At 50.7% G+C, this 19,344-nt stretch overlaps 1 protein-coding gene across 6 annotated transcripts in view; it reads right to left on the reverse strand.

The window, feature by feature from the left end:
- Window positions 1-755: 755 nt before the first annotated feature.
- Window positions 756-19,344, reverse strand: part of pogzb (pogo transposable element derived with ZNF domain b) — a 75,818-nt gene continuing 57,229 nt past the window's right edge. For 5 of the 6 annotated variants that reach the window (XM_041181600.1, XM_041181602.1, XM_041181599.1 and 2 more), the window contains 9 exons: window positions 17,150-17,296; window positions 16,619-16,753; window positions 15,019-15,245; window positions 13,873-14,022; window positions 12,375-12,431; window positions 10,377-10,498; window positions 6,243-6,398; window positions 3,834-3,870; window positions 756-3,202 (listed from right to left, as the gene is read on the reverse strand). In XM_041181600.1, coding sequence (XP_041037534.1) covers window positions 1,282-3,202; window positions 3,834-3,870; window positions 6,243-6,398; window positions 10,377-10,498; window positions 12,375-12,431; window positions 13,873-14,022; window positions 15,019-15,245; window positions 16,619-16,753; window positions 17,150-17,296 — 2,952 coding nt within the window. In that variant the 3' untranslated portion in view covers window positions 756-1,281. The remainder of the gene's footprint in view (window positions 3,203-3,833; window positions 3,871-6,242; window positions 6,399-10,376; window positions 10,499-12,374; window positions 12,432-13,872; window positions 14,023-15,018; window positions 15,246-16,618; window positions 16,754-17,149; window positions 17,297-19,344) is intronic. The other variant, XM_041181603.1, reaches the window with a different exon arrangement.

A 19,344-nucleotide genomic window follows, 5' to 3' on the forward strand; every position in this document is an offset into this window, starting at 1 on the left:
ATAAAGATTTGGGTGAGTTTGAACTGGCAGGAGGCACAACAAAAGCCAGGGTGGGGGAGTCCAGAAACAAGGCTTAAAAAAAAAATCAGGGGCACATTTCTCACTGTCAACGAGACTCCATTAGGCGTGGACATCAGCGTTAGCCTAGTGGAGTGCCCTCAGGGTCGACGCTGGTAGTGACACACGGTAAAATACGCCTTGCACCCAGCAACATCAGCACCATCTCCTTCCTCACCAGCTTTCAGCCCCTCCTGGGACCTCGTCAAGTGATGATTTGTGCAGGAGCCCCGACAGTGCGTAGTCGGTGGTTAATCAACCTAGTTGGGGGAAGGGGCAGCACAGACAAGCCAGATCTCACTGTCATTCGATAAAGGGACACACCAACAAGCACCCCGCCCCCCCACCCCAGTAGCAAGCAAGCTTTACCTAACCCGCGGGGCCCTAGCCCCAGTAGGTGCTGCGTTCTGGATGATGGGAGTGGGGCGCCCACAGGGAATGCACAATCCGCCCCTGGCTTCCGACTTCAAGCGCCTGCCGCGGAGGAGTTCTGAGCACAGATCAGACGCTTTGTTACAGGGGTGGGGGCGCGTAGGGGGCGATGAAGGAGAGGCGCGAGCTCCACGTGGGGGCAAAGATCAGCTTGGGCTGAGTGGCCGTTCGCCTGCATCACCAATCGAAAGACACCCGGGTATAAAATGGAGTTGAGGGGCAACCTTCTACACTGAAAGGGGCGGGGGAAGGGGCGGGGGGGGGGGGGGGGGGGGAGGAAACAAAACAGGTAACCTAGAAAGGGCGAATGCTTAACGTCATCGGATGACATTCCTCAGTCACGGGTATCTGTTTAAAATCACAGGCCCCGCTTTGCAAAATCGGAGACGGGAATATCGCACAGAGAACGCCAAGTTTTCATCTGCCAGCGTCCACGGTTTTATAGAAAAACGCACATTTTCATTTCTCGTACAAGCACCAGACAGCCATCTTGTATCACAATGGCGGAATCGGTCTGGGAGTGAAATGCTTTGTCTCCCTCCTCTCGGCACTGGTGTGCCACCCAGAGAGAAGAACGGGAAACCTGTAGTCCAGGCCGGCAGTGGCATCATTCTCGCCTGCGGGGAGCCGATCGGCCGCTGTGGTTTGTGTAAAAGGCAGGCTTAAAAAATACCTTTCTCCCTCGCTCGCGCGCGCACACGCACACGGCTTACCCTTAGCGCGACTGGCAATCTAACCCCCCCTCCCGAACCCCTCCTGGAGAAAGGATAACAGTCGGCGCCAGTAAGTTATTTACAGGTCGCCCTCGGGGAATCCGTAGAAGGACTCTGCGTCACTGTCCGCCTCAAAGAGCCTGGTCAGCAGCTTGGGGTCGAAGGCCACCGCAGGAGGGGCCTCGCCGCCGCACTCGTCCAGCTTCCCGCTCAGGTCCAGCTGCTCCTGCAGGAAGCTGACCAGCTCCTCCTGGGCCTCCACCTTCTGCTGCACCGAGGCGGGCTGGCCGCCGGGGCCTGGCAGCACGCTGGCCAACAGGAAGGACTGCTGCACCACGTCTGTGTTGGCGCCGACGAACTCGGCCACTTCGGCCACCCAGTTGAGGAGGGACTGCAGCACGTCGCCATACACGTCGCGGTAGCACCGGGCCTCCCGGGAGTACTCGGCCCAGCGCTTCTGCAGGAAGTTCCGGAAGGTCTGGCTGATGCACATGTCGAGGGGCTGGACGCGCGAGGTGCAGCCCCTGGGGATGACGAGCGGCAGCGAGTTGCAGCGGCTCAGGTCGTCGATGAAGTCGTCCGACAGGTGCCGGCGGGAGCTGTCCAGCACCAGCATGCTCCGGCTGTAGTGTGCGGCCATGTGCCGGCGCCACACCTTGGCGAGCCACAGTTCCAACACCTCGGCCTCACTGTGCCCCGCCTCCTTCACCTCCAGCAGGATGCCCCGTGGCACTTTCAGCCAAGGCGGCAGACCCCCCCTGGAGAAGATCATGGTGGGCAGCAGGTTGCCGTCAGCCAGAATGGTGAAGATGATCACAAACTGCGGCTGCCCGGTCCCGGTCACCCCGAAGCTGCCTGGGGTGCCCTCGGGCCGGCGCAGGGCCTCCGGGTCCAGGAAAATCGGGATCTCATCCATGTTGCCAATCATGCGGTGCGGGAAGTCCCGTCCAGTGATCTGCTGCTGGGCAAACTCGACAAAGCTCTGGATGTTCTCCTCCATCTCCCTCGGCAGCTTGCGGGCCACGGTGATCTTGGCGTAGGCGATGAGGTTGTGCCGCAGCAGGAAGCCCACCGCCCAGAGGCAGGAGTCGTCGTCGTCGCCGCTGCCTGGGCCTGAGCCTGAGCCCGGGGAGCCCAGCAGCTCAGAGAGCCTCTGCAGGAAGGTTTCCTCAGTGAGAGGGAGCTGCCCCTCCCTCTGCACCAGCACCCACTCCACCAGCTGCTCCTCGGCCTCAGGGGAGAGGAGGAGAGAGGCTCCGGTCTCGCCGTCAACGCTCAGGAGGTCAAGCTGCTGCGCGCACTCGTTCAGTAACTGCTCCACCTGGCTCCGGGATGCGCCGTACCTTTCAGTAGCAGCCTGCATGCCGCAGCACAAGGCATGTAGCACCACCCTGAATTCATGTTTCGACAACGATTTCCTTGTTGAGGGCAAATCTACTTGCTGACTCTCAGCATCGTCTTCTCCCTTAGACAACTCGTTCTCTGCAATGCACACTGAACTCGAATCGCATTTATCCTCATTTTCAATGTCCTCTGCACTCAAACTCCTCTTATCATTTTCAACGACTTCTGGACTCAAACTCCCCTTATCCTTTTCAATGTCCTCTGGACTCAAACTCCTCTTGTCCTCTTCAACGCGCCCTGGACTCGAGCTCCTCTTGTCCTCTTCAATGGCCCGTGGACTCAAACTCCTCTTGTCCTCTTCGACGTACACCGGGCTTGAATTGTTCTTATCCTCTGCGATGTATATGGGACTCGAATTGTTCTTCTGCTCTGCCACATATTCTGGACTTGAATTGTTTTTATCCTCTGCGATGTATATGGGACTTGAACTGCTTTTATCTTCTTCCACATAGATTGGACTCGGAGCCTCTTTACCATTACTGGCAGCCGTCGGAAGCGGAGGTGATGTGGCGACGGGTGGTCGGGAACAGATCTTTGCGTTGATGTAGTTGGTGGAGCAGACAGTGCTCAGTCTTACAGTTTTAACTTGCTGAGTCCTACAAGAAGGAAAGAACCAGAAGAGATTCAACATTTCTTAGTCTCCCTTCTGTGCGACATTTCAGTTGGGGGAAGGAACAAATACAGGGCACCCGACAGCTTGCTAAATGACAGTTCCCAATTTTGAGCAGAATCTGCGACCAACATTGTGTCTGTAGCTGGGGATATGGTGACTCATTTTACCTGCCACCCACTTCTCACCCAATGAAGTAACCTTGACCAGAATCTCACCCCCTCTCTCCCAATCCTCTCCGAATGAGGCAAACCAGGCAAGGATACGCTGCCATCAACGCCAGACTTTCTCTGGTACTAGAGTGGCAGTGTCCACACGTGGAGGGGAAGGGGACTCTCGCACCATGTGTAGGGCATTGCAGCAGCGGTCCGCTGAGGCTGCACGTCCACTTTTCCATCAGCTGTGACTGAACAAGGGATCAGGGAAGGGTGCTCGATTCACCCCCCCAAAACCTTCTTCTAGCCTGGGGACATGCGACACTGATCGCAGACCCTATGACAGCTCCTCCCCAATCCTGTTTAACCCAGTTTTCAGCAAGCTCAGGGACTCTCCGTCCCCACATGCCCACCCTCCCACGAAAAGCGAGTAAATTCCATTTCAATCCAGCGTGTACTTACGTGGTGGTGGAGTTCTGAACTTCGCTGACAGGTGGACCTACAGAAGGGGAGAGGCATATTCAGAAATCAAATGGGTTCTGCATAGGCTTGAAACACATTTTACATCCACTCAGTGACCATCAGAGAAATGACAGCAGAGAAGGGACCCTTCTAGACCATTAAAAGTTACATGATTAGTTGTCAGGCTGCTTTCTTGCTCGAATTCATAACTCCCCAAACTGTGGGTCGTGACCCCCAGCGGGGTCACAAGACGAGATTTCGGGGTCGCAAGCTCCAAAGCAGCAATGGCTGCCGTGGAGCTCTGGCTGATATCTGACACCTTTAAACCCTCGTTTTTTTTTTTACTATTGGTGGACATTGCCTCATGGACTACTCTCTCAGGCCTATTGCAAAAAAAAAAAATAAGCCTGTGAATTGGTAGGTGTTCGTTTTTTTAGTGGAAACCCTGTCATCTTATCCCAATTATCCCAAAGCCCAACTCCTGTTCCTGTAGATGCATGGAGGCCATCCTACTTATTATACAACCTAGCTGGGTTACTGGAACTTCCCTTCCAGAATTCAGAAGGCAAATAGTTCGGTTGTTGGGTACCACTGTTTTATAATCACTGATGGCCCCATATTAAGCATCAGGAAGGCTACAACACTGATCATACCTTCTGCTGGATCATACAAAGCACAAGATTGTGTGTCACTTTTCCATGCATGCTTGCCATTCTGTTGCATTTTTTAAACTCTTAGCCTCATAAAGGGAGTATGTTTTTCTTAAATGGCAAAACTTTACACGTTTCTTAAGGTAGCGCCTCTTTAAAGCTAAGTTTCCCTCTCACGCTGATCGGTGCCATTGAGGATGCATGCCAAGGTGCACGTCTGAAGTAATCAGTCATATGTTAATAGTATCCAAGCCAGCTGGTGAAGCCGAAACCAATACACTGAGCTTTTCTTTATTGAGAGAGTTTATTGACTTGTTCAGTCTCACAGCTCTCCTTCCACACCACCCAGTGTCCCAGCTGTCTCCTACTTATACGTGCTCAAAGACAACTAATACCCATGTTTTTCCTAACCTTAATGATGACATTAAGAGACCTTAACGTTAATTAACAAGCATTAACCAGCATAAACCGGTGTAAAGGCACAGGGACATTCATAGCTCAGCTCTCCTCCTTATTCTGCCTGAGCATTAACTGCAAAGTGGAGGGGTCTTGAAGCCGCTCAAACTTACCGCCATGACAAAGCAGTAGTAACCAAAAATGTTTTTCAAACACTGTCAGCTGCCACTTGATACTCCAGCAGCCTGGGTTCCTGCGCGAGGCCCATGAGGATAATGAGCAGTGAAAGCATCCTCAATTCCCTGGCAGTGACCTACTACCACCCCACCCCCGAGACCACAATAATTCCCTCACTACAGCGACGCACATCGGTTTGGCTCACCCGCAGTTGGGTATCAGTCAGATGGGCGCGCTGTGTGAAACCAGGCAACTAATGTTACTAACTGTAGGCCGAGGGGGACAGCTTTACAAAAAGCCAAGGTCACGTCGGTGGAGATGGAACCGATTTTGTCCCCACTCACTCTTCCTTGGCCACCATTGGAGGTCCATTCTCAACTTTGATCTCTCACTGTACTTGACTCTTGGGGAACATACGAATTAGAGGCAGGAGCAGGCCTATCGGCCCCTTGAGCCTACTCCCCCATTAAATAAGAACATGGCTGATCTGAGTGTAGCTTCAACTCCACATTCCACCTACCCCCCCACCCCCCCCCATAACATTTGACTTCCTTGTTAGTCAAGAATCTATCTACTTCTGCTTTAAAAATATTCAACGGCCCAGCCTCCAACGTTCTCTGGGTAAGAGTTCCACAGACTCTCAACCCTCAGAGGAAAAAATTCCTCCTCATCTCCATATTAAGTGGGAGACTCCTTATTTTTAAACCGTGCCCCCGAGTTCTAGTCTCTCCCACAAGATGAAACATTCTTTCAGCATCTGCCCTGTCAAAGCCCCTCAGGGTCTGACACGTTTCAATAAGATCACCTCTCAATCTCCAACGGATACAGGCCCAACCTGTCCTCGTAAGACAAGCCCCACCATTCTAGGTCGCAGTCGATACCAGAATCTGGGGTATTGGCTTCTCGTTCTGTGTTCAGTGCTCCTTGCTGTTCCTTTGTAATCAGATAGTGCGGGGACAAATGGACTCCTGCCTCCACCTCCCTCTTTGATTGACAACTTGCCCTTGGCCTGACCCCGAGAGAACTGGGCTTGTAAACAAAATGCCCTAGATGTTTGCGAGGATATCACATGCAAACACAGAGGATGCATTCAACAGTGCTGATGGCAGACGGGCGGTTAGGTACCCGACCTGGGCCCCACCCGACTGACAGCTGTGCTGGCAAATATTTTTAACCCTTTCCTCACCCGGACTTTCATCTTTCCTCCCCTTTTCCGCGCTGGAATGCTGCACACCGCCACTCTCCTCCTCTTCGATTTCAAAATCGGGGGTTGCAAGCCTCGGCTCGGAGACTGGCGTCGGTTCCTCCACCACTTTGGCTGCTTTCCCCTTACGGTCCCCCACTGCATAGACGGAGGAGACAAAAAGCAAAAGGGAGGGACGTGAAAACGTAAGAAGAAAAAAAAGCAGCGCTGGCGCCAGTTACAAACCGCAGCCGATCGGACAAGGCTGCAGCTGATGTTTAACCTGATCGGGGGCATCACTGAGTGAGTATCACAGGCTGTGCTTGGAGGTTCAGAAAGTAGTAAGCACCTTTGTATACCCACTCATAGTTACAGACAATAACTCGAGCTGCTATCCCTCTGCACCCAGGCAATAGGAACCTTTTAAGCCACGGCCTCTGAAGCAGAGTTTGCTGGCAGAGCAGGCTCAAAAGTTAAATGGCCTAACACTTGCTCCTTTTTCTTACCGCAGAGTTTTAATGGCACAGAGGGAGGCCATTCAGCCCATCGTGTCTGCACTGGCTCTCCAAATGAGCATTATGATCTAGGGCCGCTGCCCTGCCTTTTCCCCGTGCGTTGTTTCTATTCAAATAATCATCTAATGCCCTCTTGAATTATGTTCTTATTCGAGTCTCTGAGGTGCAGGGTATAACCAAATTCATGGCTGCGGCAGAATTAACTGCATTCCAAAAGCTGTGAAATTCGTTTCCTCTCATCTCCATTGTACTGACGTTCTGGAAACATGAGGAATCTCTCAGTAAAGCCTTGGACTGACTCCATGCTGCCCCACCAAAACCCAGGGCACTCAGAGTCTCTTGCATGCTTATAGTTCTCATTTGAATGGTGTGTCTCCGGGCAAGGGCTGTCTCTAAGGTCTCTTAACACAGCTGTTTGACGTGCACTTAGACCATAAGAAGACCACAAGAAAAGGAATTTGTGGAATGTCTACGAGATGGCTTTTTGGAGCAGCTTGTGGTGGAGCCCAATAGGGAACAGGCAATTCTAGATTTAGTGATGTGGTAATGAGGCAGATTTGATAAGGGAGCTTAAGGTGAAGGAACCCTTAGGAGGAAGTGACCATAATGTGATAGAATTTACCCTGCAATTTGAGAGGAAAAAGCTGGAATCAGATGTAACGGTATTACAGTTGAATAAAGGTAACTACAGAGGCGTGAGGGAGAAGCTGGCCAGAACAGACTGGGAGATGAGCCTAGCAGGAAATACAGTGGAACAGCAATGGCAGGAGTTTCTGGGAGTAATTTGGGAGACACAGCAAAAATTCATCCCTAGGAAGAAGAAGCATGCTAAAGGGAGGACGAGGCAACCATGGCTGACAAGGGAAGTCAGGGACAGCATAAAAGCTAAAGAGAAAGCATACAATGCGACGAAGAGCAGTGGGAAACTAGGGGATTTGAAAGCCTACAAAGACCAACAGAGGACTACTAAAAAAGAAATAAGGAAGGAGAAGATTAAATATGAGGGTAAACTAGCCAGTAATATAAAAGAAGATTGTAAGAGTTTTTTTTAAGATATATAAAGGGTAAGAGAGAGGCAAAAGTGGACACTGGGCGGCTGGAAAATGACGCTGGAGAAGTAGTAATGGGGAACAAAGAAATGGCGGAGGAACTGAATAGGTACTTTGCATCAGTCTTCACAGTGGAAGACACGAGTGACATCCCCAAAGTTCAAGAGAGTCGGGGGGCAGAGGTGAGTATGGTGGCCATTACCAAGGAGAAGGTGCTAGGAAAACTGAAAAGTCTGAAGGTGGATAAATCACCTGGACCAGATGGATAAGAGTTCTGAAGGAGATAGCTGAAGAGATAGTGCAGGCATTAGTGGTGATCTTTCAGGAATCACTGGAGTCAGGGAGGATCCCAGAGGACTGGAAAATCGCTAATGTAACCCCCCTGTTTAAGAAGGGAGTGAGGCAAAAGACGGGAAATTACAGGCCGATTAGCCTGACCTTGGTCGTTGGTAAGATTTGAGTCCATTATCAAGGATGAGATTTCAAAATACTTGGAAGTGCATGGTAAAATTGGGCAAAGTCAGCATGGTTTCATCAAGGGGAGGTCATGCCTGACAAATCTGTTAGAATTCTTTGAGGAGGTAACGAGTAGGTTAGACAAAGGAGAGCCAAAGGATGTTATCTACTTGGACTTCCAGAAGGCCTTTGACAAGGTGCCGCAAAGGAGGCTGCTCAGTAAGATAAGAGCCCATGGTGTTAGAGGCAAGGTACTAGCATGGATAGAAGATTGGCTGTCTGGCAGGAGGCATAGAGTGGGGATAAGGGGGTCCTTCACAGGATGGCAGCCGGTGACTAGTGGAGTTCCGCAGGGGTCAGTGTTGGGACCACAACTTTTCACTTTGTACATTAATGATCTAGATGAAGAAACTGAGGGCATCCTGGCTAAGTTTGCAGATGATACAAAGATAGGTGGAGGGACAGGTAGTATTGGGGAGGCTGCAGAAGGATTAGGACAGGTTAGGAGAATGGGCAAAGAAGTGGCAGATGGAATACAACATGGGGAAGTGTGAGGTCATGCACTTTGGTAGGAAGAATAGAGGCATAGACTATTTTCTAAATGGGGAGAGAATTCAGAAATCTGGTGTGCAAAGAGACTTGGGAGCCCCAGTCCAAAATTCTCTTAAGGTTAACTTGCAGGTTGAGTCGGTAGTTAGGAAGGCAAATGCAATGTTGGTATTTATTTCGAGAGGACTACAATATAAAAGCAGGGTTGTGCTGTTGAGGCTTTATAAGGCTCTGGTCAGACCACATTTAGAATATTGTGAGCAATTTTGGGCCCCTTATCTCAGGAAGGATGTGCTGGCCCTGGAGAGGGTCCAGAGGAGGTTCACGAGAACGATCCCAGGAATGAAAGGCTTAACATTTGAGGAATGTTTGAAGACTCTGGGTCTATACTCAAGGGAGTTTAGAAGGATGAGGGGGGATCTGATTGAAACTTACAGAATACTGAAAGGCCTGGATAGAATGGACGTGGGGAAGATGTTTCCATTAGTAGGAGAGACTAGGACCCGAGGGCACAGCCTCAGAGTAAAGGGAAGACCTTTTAGAACAGAGATGAGGAGAAACTTCTTTAGCCAGAGAGTGGTGAATCTATGGAATTCATTGCCACAGAAGGCTGTGGAGGCCAGGTCACTGAGCGTATTTAAGACTGAGATAGATAGGTTCTTGATTGGTAAGGGGATCAAAGGTTACGGGGAGAAGGAGGGACAATGGGGTTGAGAAACTTATCAGCCATGATTGAATGGCAGAGCAGACTCGATGGGCCTTATGACCTAATTTCTGCTCCTATGTCTTATGGTGTCTCTGGTCAAGGGCTCTTTCTAAGGTCTCTTAACATAGCTGCGTGAGATGCACTTGAAACAAATAATGGGTTCACAGTTGGTGGACATGATTAACCTCAAACCTGAAGCTCTAGAAATTTTATCTCTCCCCGGACTCAGCAACCAAAGGGAGTCACAGGCCCAGGAACACTCCAGAGGCTGCAACAGGCAAACACTAGGACTGAAAAGCTGATCTCTAACTGCTCAACAGCTGCTCGCTACAGGGAGCCAGGGAATGTGAAAGAGAGAGAGAGCGCGTGAGAGAGTGAGGGCAGGCAGTGAGAGAGAGCGCGTGAAAGAGAGTGCACGAGGGGGGCAGGCAGAGCAAGGGAGAGTGAGAGAGAGAGCTCGTGAGGGGGGCAGGTGGAGCGAGAGAGAGGGAGAGAAAGCAGAGAGAGGGAGAGAAAGCAGAGAGAGGGAGAGAAAGCAGAGAGAGAGAGAAAGCAGAGAGAGAGGGAGAGTGTGAGAGAGACAATGAGAGAAACAGAGGAGTGGTAGGTCAGTGCAATTATCATTTCAGGTGGACCTTCCGTGAGTGAAGTGTTAACTATTTTTTTTAAACATCTCGAGAACAAACCTTTGTTTTTGCATATTTGTAATCAAGGGAACTAGGATAAATGTAACTTCTGTACATTCCTAGGTGCCCCAAAGTTCCTGAGAGGCTGTGCTACAGGTGAACAGCTTATTTAGGCAGGTAGTTATGATGACAGAAAAGTCTGGCCCGGATCTCGCTGGAGGAGCTGTGCTGCTTACCTGAAAACGTCACAAAACAACAGGGTCCATGTCCTGGGTTTTGATCCAGGTGCTGGGCCATCTCATCTCCATCACCCGTCTCGACAGCAAATGTGCAGGATGTGCAAACGAGTAGAATGGCACTGTCAAGAAACAGAGGTTAGTCCCGATGCCGAGGGATGTCACTCTCCATAAATTATATCGTTCATCAAAGAGCAAATTAAACCACAAGAGTACAGCTTGAGTTATTGACCATGTCTCAGTGGGCAGCTCCCTCACACCGAGTCAGAAGGTTGTGTGTTCAAGTCCCCACTCCAGAGACTTGAACCCATAATCCAGGCCAGCATTCGCAGTACCAGTGCTGAGGGAGTGCCGCATTGTCGGAGGGTTAGTACTGAGGGAGCGCCGCGCTGTCCGAGGGTCAGTACTGAGGGAGTGCCGCACTGTCGGAGGGTCAGCACTGAGGGAGTGCCGCACTGTCGGAGGGTCAGTACTGAGGGAGCGCCGCACTGTCGGAGGGTCAGCAATGAGGGAGCGCCGCACTGTCGGAGGGTCAGCACTGAGGGAGTGCCACAATGTCGGAGGGTCAGCACTGAGGGAGGGCCACAATGTCGGAGGGTCAGCACTGAGGGAGGGCCGCACTGTCGGAGGGTCAGCACTGAGGGAGTGCTGCACTGTCGGAGGGTCAGCACTGAGGGAGCGCCGCACTGTCGGAGGGTCAGCACTGAGGGAGTGCTGCACTGTCGGAGGGTCAGCATTGAGGTAGTGCTGCACTGTCGGAGGGTCAGTACTGAGGGAGCATTGCACTGTCAAAGGTGTCATCTTTCAGATTAAACATTAACATGAGGTCCTGTCTGCCCTCTCAAATGGATGTAAAAGGTCCCATTGCCACTACTGGAAAAAGAGCAGTGGTGGGAGGAGTTCTCCTCAGTGTTCCGGGACCAATATCTATCCCACAAACATATCCCTAAGAACAGATGATCTGGGTCATTATCACATTGCTCTTTGTGGGAGCTTGCTGTATGAAAATTGGCTCCCACATTTCCTACATTACAACAGTGATCACACTTCGAAAATAATTACATGGCTGTGAAGCACTTTGGGATGTCCTAAGGCTGTGAAAGGCGCTAGAGGAATGCAAGTTCTTCCTTACCATCTGCCCTCTACTGCATCACCCATACTGTACATAAAGCGAACTGTTGGCGCGAGTCCACAGATTGTTGAGGGTTCAGAAACAAGAGCATCGGGTAGTACCTCTCCATTGAACACCGAGTTTGGCAGCACAGTGCAACATAAGGGAACAGCAACCGGTGGTACACCAGGAATGGTGGTTTACACCCATAACCGTCATCAGCTTCCCCACAGGAACAGGTTGGACTGCAGCTGTTCAAGAAGGCAGCTCACCACCACCTTCTCAAGGGGCAATTAGGGATAGGCATTAAATGCTGGGCTCAGCCAGCGGTACCCACGTCCCTTGAATGAATGAAAATGGTGAGAAACAGCGCCTCGTGGTGTCTAATATAACTTCACCCATGCGACTATTATTAATATCCAGACAGCGTGACAGTGGGGTGGATTGGGGAGGGGGGGAGGGGTGCCGGTCAACAGAGTCCACTCTCTCCTCACAAGTGCACTCACACACTAGCATTTCCAGCAAGGTTTACTGGACAGCAACCGGGCGTGGCGACCGCGGGCCATTTTACCACCTCCAGCTCGAGGAACAGATGGCCTCGGTAACAGGACACTGGTGGCATCTGCTGGCATCGGGATATCACAAGCCAATTTCCCCCCCCCCCGTCCAGACGCCCGCAGCGCGTCCAGTGCTTTTAATGCTGCTAATCACACGTAGACTGTCGGACCGAGACAATTTTTTTTTTTACAGTAACTCCTTTCTCAGCGTAGCGCAGTGTGGGACGGGGGCGAAAAAAAATTGTTCCTCAAACCGTCTTTCTCACACACACACAAAAAAAAAACCAAACGTGGGTCTTGACTCTCAAAGCCAAAGCTGAAACTAATTACCTTTTCTTCACTTTTCCAAACATCAAGTATTTTGGTTTCCCGCGTTGAGTGTGGTAACTGCAGAATAAAGAACAGCTGGACTAATGAACATTGTCTCTGACCACCATCAGCTGAGAAATATTAAAACGTGCCACCGGCGGGAGCGCTGGGAAGATAGTTAATGTCCCCCCCCCCCCCCCCGGTTCTCAAGTATGTCGGCGTAATTTCACATTTGACACGAAACTTGGGGAACGTAGCAACTGAGTCAATTAGACAAAAGATATTAAAACAAAAGACAATGTGTTTTATTGTTCACGAAGCTTAATGCATCGATCTGAATAAAATGTAGCCTTCTAGCAGAAGAGATGTAAACATTTTAGCTTTAATTTAATGTTGACAATGGGGGTGGGGGGGGGGAAATTAAGATAGCGAGGGGTGTTTTATAATGGGAGCCAATTCAGCCTGTGTGTTGCTGTGGTCAAGGTGGACCTTTCAGAGATTTCAGAGTGTTAATCGTGTTGAATGAAATTAGCAAGCAAAGGCTCCAAATAGCAGGGAGATTTTAACTGTAGCAGGGGCTGAGGAACTGCCCCTGCTGGGGGAGGCGGGGGCGAAGCAGGGGGAAATCAACGGCGTGACATGTTTACATAGCTTCCACTGTAAATGTTGACACAGGAATTTACCATGCCAATTGCTGGGTACAGAAGGATCACACAGCTGACGCGTGGTTTTTAAACATTATCAGTTAGATATTGTGCAAAAGGATAAACTGTAATCAAGCACAGAAATAGGCCATTTGGCCCCTCTGCTCTGTACAGGTGTTTCTGCTCCTCACGAGCCTCCTCTTACACCCTCCTCATCTCCACCGCCCCCACCCCCCCATCAACATATCCTTCTGTCCCTTTCTCCCTCATGTGTTTATCTAGTTTCCCGTAAAAATTCCTGTTCCACCTTTCAAGAATGGCTGATCTGCTTGTATCCTTAACTCCACTTTCCTGCAACTCCCCCCAACCACCTCCATAACTCTCGACTCCCTTGTCGTTCGAAAATCTGTTGAACTCAGCTTCGAATGTATTCAATGACCCAGCCTCCACTGCTCTCTGCGGTAGAGAATTCCACAGGCTAACGACCCTCCGAGAGAAGGAATTTCTCCTCAAATCCATCTTAATTGGGAGGCCCCTCATTCTGAAACCCCACCTAGTTCTAGATGCCCCCATAAGGGGGAAAACATCCTCTTAGCACCCACCCTGTCAAGACCACCCCCCTCCCCACCCCCCACCGCCCCCAGAATCTTATATGTTTCAATAAGATCGCCTCCCATTCTTCTAAACTCTAATGAGCACAGACCCAACCTGCTCAACCTTTCCTCATAAGACAAATCCCTCTTCATCACAGGAACGACCTTGCAACTTCAAGGGGTGCAAGCTTCCAGTTGCAGCCTCGCTCGTCGCGGAGAAGGTGGTGGGGGTCGGGCGGCGGGGTTGGGGGGGGTGAGACGGGGGACGGTGGGGTGTCCTACCTGATCATGTGATCAGCGTATGCCCGGCTGCAGCTTGTGCTGTACCGACAGCGGGAGCAGTGCACGTAAGTGGGGAAGTGGTTGCTGATGCTGCTGACGTTAGTGATGTCAATGTTACACTCCAAGCACACCTGGTTACCGTACAGCTTCCTGTCAGGTTGAAGAAGAGAAGAAAGGAAAATTTCAGCCCCGCAAGGCAGCAAGCGGGTGGGTGCTTCACAGTGAAATCACTTCCCGCACGACAGCAGACAAAAAAAAAGCAGAGTTGAGTGAATCAGCCCGCAACAGCAAAACCAAGCCCACCTCCCCCGATGGGTAAACCCCCAAGGGCTTTCGAACTTCTTAAAAAAAAACAACTTGCATTCCACTAGCGCCTTTCACAGCTTCAGGACGTCCCAAAGCGCTCCACAGCCAATGAAGTACTTTATTTTTGACGTGTCGTCACGGTGGTCACCATGGGGAAACGCGGCGGCGAATTCGCCCACAAACATCAATGTGAAAATGACACAGATCGTCCGTTTTGTTTGTCGTTTTGATGTCGACTGGCGGATAAGTACTGGCCCCAGGACCACTGGAGAGAACTCCTCACTGCTCTGCTTCAAAATAGTGGCCGTGAGGTCTTTTACAAGAGGCAGACGGGGCCTCGAATCAACGTTTCGCGTGAAAGACAGCACCTCCGACAGCGCAGCGCTCCATCAGTACTTGCACTGGGAGCATCGGCCCGGATTATGGGTCTCTGGAGCGAACCCTCGGCCTTCTGACTCCGAGGCGGGAGGGAGAGCGAGCGAGCGACTGACTGACTGACTGACCCACTGCGGGTGGACTCCAAGCCAGAGAGGGGAGTCTACTTCCGACAAGCTCGTCTTGTGGCCTTTGCTGTACGGCAAAGGGGGTTAGAAGAGAGAGGGGTGAGTTTTTCCACGTTGTGTGCATGCAACCGAAGGGCCTCCAAGGCACTCACTCATTCAGAAATGAGCAAGGGCCATGCACGCCAGAAGGCAGCTTTCGCTCCTTCAGAGCTGTGCTCAAAGCCAGGGATTCAAAAAAAAAAACACCCAAAGGTAAACAGACTCGCGTCCCTTGTGGCTCTCGCACCTTGTGTAGGGAGCTCCAGGATGTCTGAGTTAACGTCAGACGGCCACCCACCTAATCTCCTGCATGTCCATCAACAGGGGGCTCATCCTCTCCACTGCCTTCCTCTTCTCTGCTTTGGGGACGGGTTTGGGGACCGGAGCGACTTTGTGAACGGTCGAACAGGCTGGTGCCTCCTGCACCTTGGCAGGCAAGACCGGGGGGTAGACCTTTCTGGTGGGGATCTCCTGAACGGGTCCTCCAGCAGCACGTGCCTGCCCCATTGAGGTCCTTATCGTCACCTGAAATAAGAAGTGGGGAAAAAGATCAGGTGACCTGTGACCGGAAAACATGATCCAGCTCTTTTAATGTCTCACTGAGTAGAAGATGTGCTGCCCAGGTTAGTCCTGAGCCTTGTAGAAAACTTGAAACAGAAACACAGGGAAAGATGGTGGGGGGATGGTGGTGGTGGGGGGGGTAGAGTGACTAATTAGACAGCTCTTTCAAAGAGTCAGCACAGGCACAATGGACAGAATGGCCTCCTTTCTTACCATCTAAAGATTTCAATAGATGCTAAGGCTCAATCCTGGGTCTGTGATTTTTTAAAAATTCTTTCACAGGTTGAGAACACTGCCGGCTCGCCCAGCATTTGTTGCCCATCCCTAATTGCCCCTTGAGAAGGCAGCGGGTGAGCTGCCTTTTTGAGCCGCTGCGGTCCCTGTGGTGTTAGGGAGGGAGCTCCAGGATTTTGACCCAGCGACAGTGAAGGAACGGCTGATATATTTCCAAGTCAGGATGGTGAGCGGCTCGGAGGGGAACTTCCAGGTGGTGGTGTTCCCCATGTGTCTGCTGCCCCTTGTCCTTCTAGATGGTAGAGGTCGCGGGCTTGGAAGGGGCTGTCGAAGGTGTCTGGCAAGTTGCCATGGTTGTAATACTATTTTGCCCAAAGTCTCCTTGCTAGGAAAAAGAATCAAAGTTGAGGTGAGGTATTGGTGGTGGAGGGGGGGAGGGTTGTGACAAAGAAATCAGCTACGGGTCCCCTCCGCTAAAAACTTTTTCGGTATTCCTGACTGAAAAGTGTGCTGACTGATGTGGCTTCATAACCCATCCCAAATTGAAGAACCTTATGATACTATCCAAGCTCACACTTCTTATATTCTGATCAGGCAGCTTGGGAAGGGGGGAGATGGGGAGGAGGGGGGAGAGACAGGGGAGGGGGAAGATAGGGTGGGGGCGGGAGATAGGGGGAGAGGGGACGGGAGAGAAGTGAAGGGAAACAGGAAGCAGGAGAGAGGGGAAGAAGGCACAAGAACAGACAAGACAGAGAACCCCAACCAATCATTTTCTAACCCTTCAGGGAAGCTCATGCCAGTGGTGTTGACACTACCATGAACTATCAACTGTTGACTATGCTGCCCCCAAATGGCAGGAGGTGTAACTACAGTGTGATACATTTACATGGGTGGTTTCCATTATAAATGTGCACGCAAGAACTTAAAAGTAGTAGGGCTCGAATTATCCCTGGGCCCAGTCAGCCCATGGCCAGCCTCTAACCCTCCTGCTTTGCATGTCAACAGTTCTGACAACCTCTGCTTCAAAAGGCCATTGAGGGCCAGCAGATAGAAAATGATGGGTTTTTGGGGTGGGGTGTGGAGATCGCAGCTATGTTCTTGACCTTGGTACCAGGCTGCAGTCCTTCTAGCTGCTTCGGTTTCTTAAACGTCTTGTGGTGCTCAACCTTGTGTTCCATTTTCTCCTTGGCACTGATGAACTGGAGTCTGCACTTGTTACAGGGGTAGACACTCTTCTTCTGAAACAAAGACAAGATGATGAAGGGAAAGCCAGAAAGAAAACCTGACTGGATGACAGGGCGAGAGGGGGAAGAAAACAAAGTGCATAAGACCCGTGCCTCTCTGCCGCTCAGGTTGACTGGGAGTAGGCAGTGCTGGACACTGGGGTCTACCAAGCTCAACGTTCTCATCACTTCCCTCTTGAAGATGCCATGGTAGTGTTGTCCCAGCAGTGCTAGCACCTTGCCACACCACACCGCCCATGATTCAAATGCAAGACGGCTCTAACTCTGCCCAGGAACCGAATTTGGAAGCCCCTGATCTGCACACGGAGAGGGAGAAGCTTCAATCTGAATTCCGGCCTCGCGCTGACCTGACCGTGTATTTACAGCACCCGACGTTTGAGAGGCACTCACCTGATGCTTCATGTAGTGTTGCTGGTAGGCACTACTGTTCTTGAGCACCTTGAAACAGTATGGGCACAGCAGATTTTTAGTGTCCTCGTGAATCATTCGAAAGTGGTTATCCACTTCTAAATACACAGACGAGCGATACTCACACACCTGCAGAAATAAAACAATACACCTTTCAGATTAAACCAACCGCACCTCAGGTGTCTACAGGGAACATCCAACCTGCCCACAATCCGCAACAAACTTCTCTTTCCTTTTCTACTGGAATCTCAACTGCTCTCTCTGGGGTAGACCCCTGTTGGCATCCAGTGGCAACTGGCACCTTCTCCAATAGACTATTGCTTATGTGTGCTATTTGACTACACAAGGCATCGCCCAACACCCATGTTGCAATAGGCATCTTGTTGAGTTTCCCACAATGGCTCAGCTGGGCCCTGAATACAAATTTACTGCACTTAACTCTCGGTTTTATAAACAGGTCTTGGACGACAAAAGCAAGGAAGTTATGCTAAACCCTTTATAATTCATGATTAAGATGGAGGCTGAAATGTGTGATCAATTCCAGGCCTATACTTTGTCAAAGCTTTGGAGAGGGTGTTCCCCACCAAGCCACTCACCACCCTGACTTGGAAATATATCGGCCGTTCCTTCACTGTCGCTGGGTCAAAATCCTGGAACTCCCTCCCTAACAGCGTGATGGGTGTACCCACACCACAGGGACTGCAGCGGTTCAAGAAGGCAGCTCACCACCACTTTCCCAAGGGGCAATTAGGGATGGGCAATAAATGCTGGGCTAGCCAATCATGCCCACATCCCATGAAAGAATATTAAAAAAAGTAACAGGGATGAGGGGCTTTATTATGTAAAAAAGCTGGGATTGTTCTCCTTAGAGCAGAGAAGATTAAGAGGAGATTTAATGGAGGCAATATGATAATAGTGGTAACACCTCTCCTCATAACCAACAGTATTCAGAGTTAGGTCATAGATCCACCATGATCTCACTGAAAGGAGGTGAAACAGGCTTGATGGGTTGAATGGCCTCCTCAGTTCACTGTCTCGCCAAGGTAGGTGGTGAAATTCGGGCATGTGTGGGCCCAGCTCTGAACTGTAGAACGGAGCCTAAGATTGTTAACTGGGCCTCACGCGAAGGTCGGCCTTTCCGGACCGAGACGAGGAGGAATTTCTTCACTCAGAGGGTGATGAATCTTTGGAATTCTCTACCCCAGAGGGGCTGTGGATGCTCAGACGTTAAGTAGACTCAAGACGGAGATTGGCCGATTTTTGAACTCTCAAGGGGATTGAGCAATATGGGGAATGGGCAGGAGAGTGCAGCTGATTCTAGAAGATCAGCCGTGATCTTGTTGAATAGTGGAGCAGGCTCGACAAGATAATCAAGTCCGCATAGCTAACACAAACTCACACTCAGGCATCCACCCAAGCACATTTTCGTAAGCTTCTACTCTGCTGCAGGCACCTCCTCTCCTCACACTGGATGTACCATCCGTCACGTTGGTTTAACCTGGGGACCCAGGTCCCACAACAAATCGAGGTCTTCAGCACAGAAGAGGGAGTGACAAAAGGAATATTTGTGCAACACTCTATCATGTGTCTTCGAGATGTACAAAGTGTTTTGCCAGAATGAATTACTTTGAAGTGTAGGCAGACGCAGCAGCTATTTTGTGCCAGGCAGTCGTCTTTGCCGAACGGGCAGAGGGAGAAACCTATGCTAGAACATGGAAGATTTCCCGCCCTTTTCAATTGGGGATAGGATCTTCAATGGCTACTAGAATCTGGGAACAAACAGGCACAGTCGTTGTTTAATGCAGCATCTCCAACACTGCAGCACTCCTGATGGTAGGACGCTGGAATGTCAGTCTATGGGGCTCAAGTACTGGAGCGGGGCTTCAACCAGAAATCTTCAGATTCTGGGAGGGTGTTGCCAACTCAGCCATGCGTACAGGAATGATGCTGAAGCATTGTTGAGAACGGCTGATCTTATAAATCAGCTCCACTCTCCTGTCCGTTCTCCATAACGCTCAATTCCCTTACGACTTCAAAAATCTCATGATCTTCGTCTTGAATCTACTCAATGACTGAGCATCCACAGCTCTCCGGGGTAGAGAAGTTCAAAGATGACCACCCTCTGAGTGAAGAAATTTCTCCTCGTCCAAAATGGTCAACTCCCTTATGCTGAGGCC

The sequence above is a fragment of the Carcharodon carcharias genome (genome assembly GCF_017639515.1).
Source record: "Carcharodon carcharias isolate sCarCar2 chromosome 36 unlocalized genomic scaffold, sCarCar2.pri SUPER_36_unloc_1, whole genome shotgun sequence".
Classification (NCBI taxonomy): Eukaryota; Metazoa; Chordata; class Chondrichthyes; order Lamniformes; family Lamnidae; genus Carcharodon; species Carcharodon carcharias.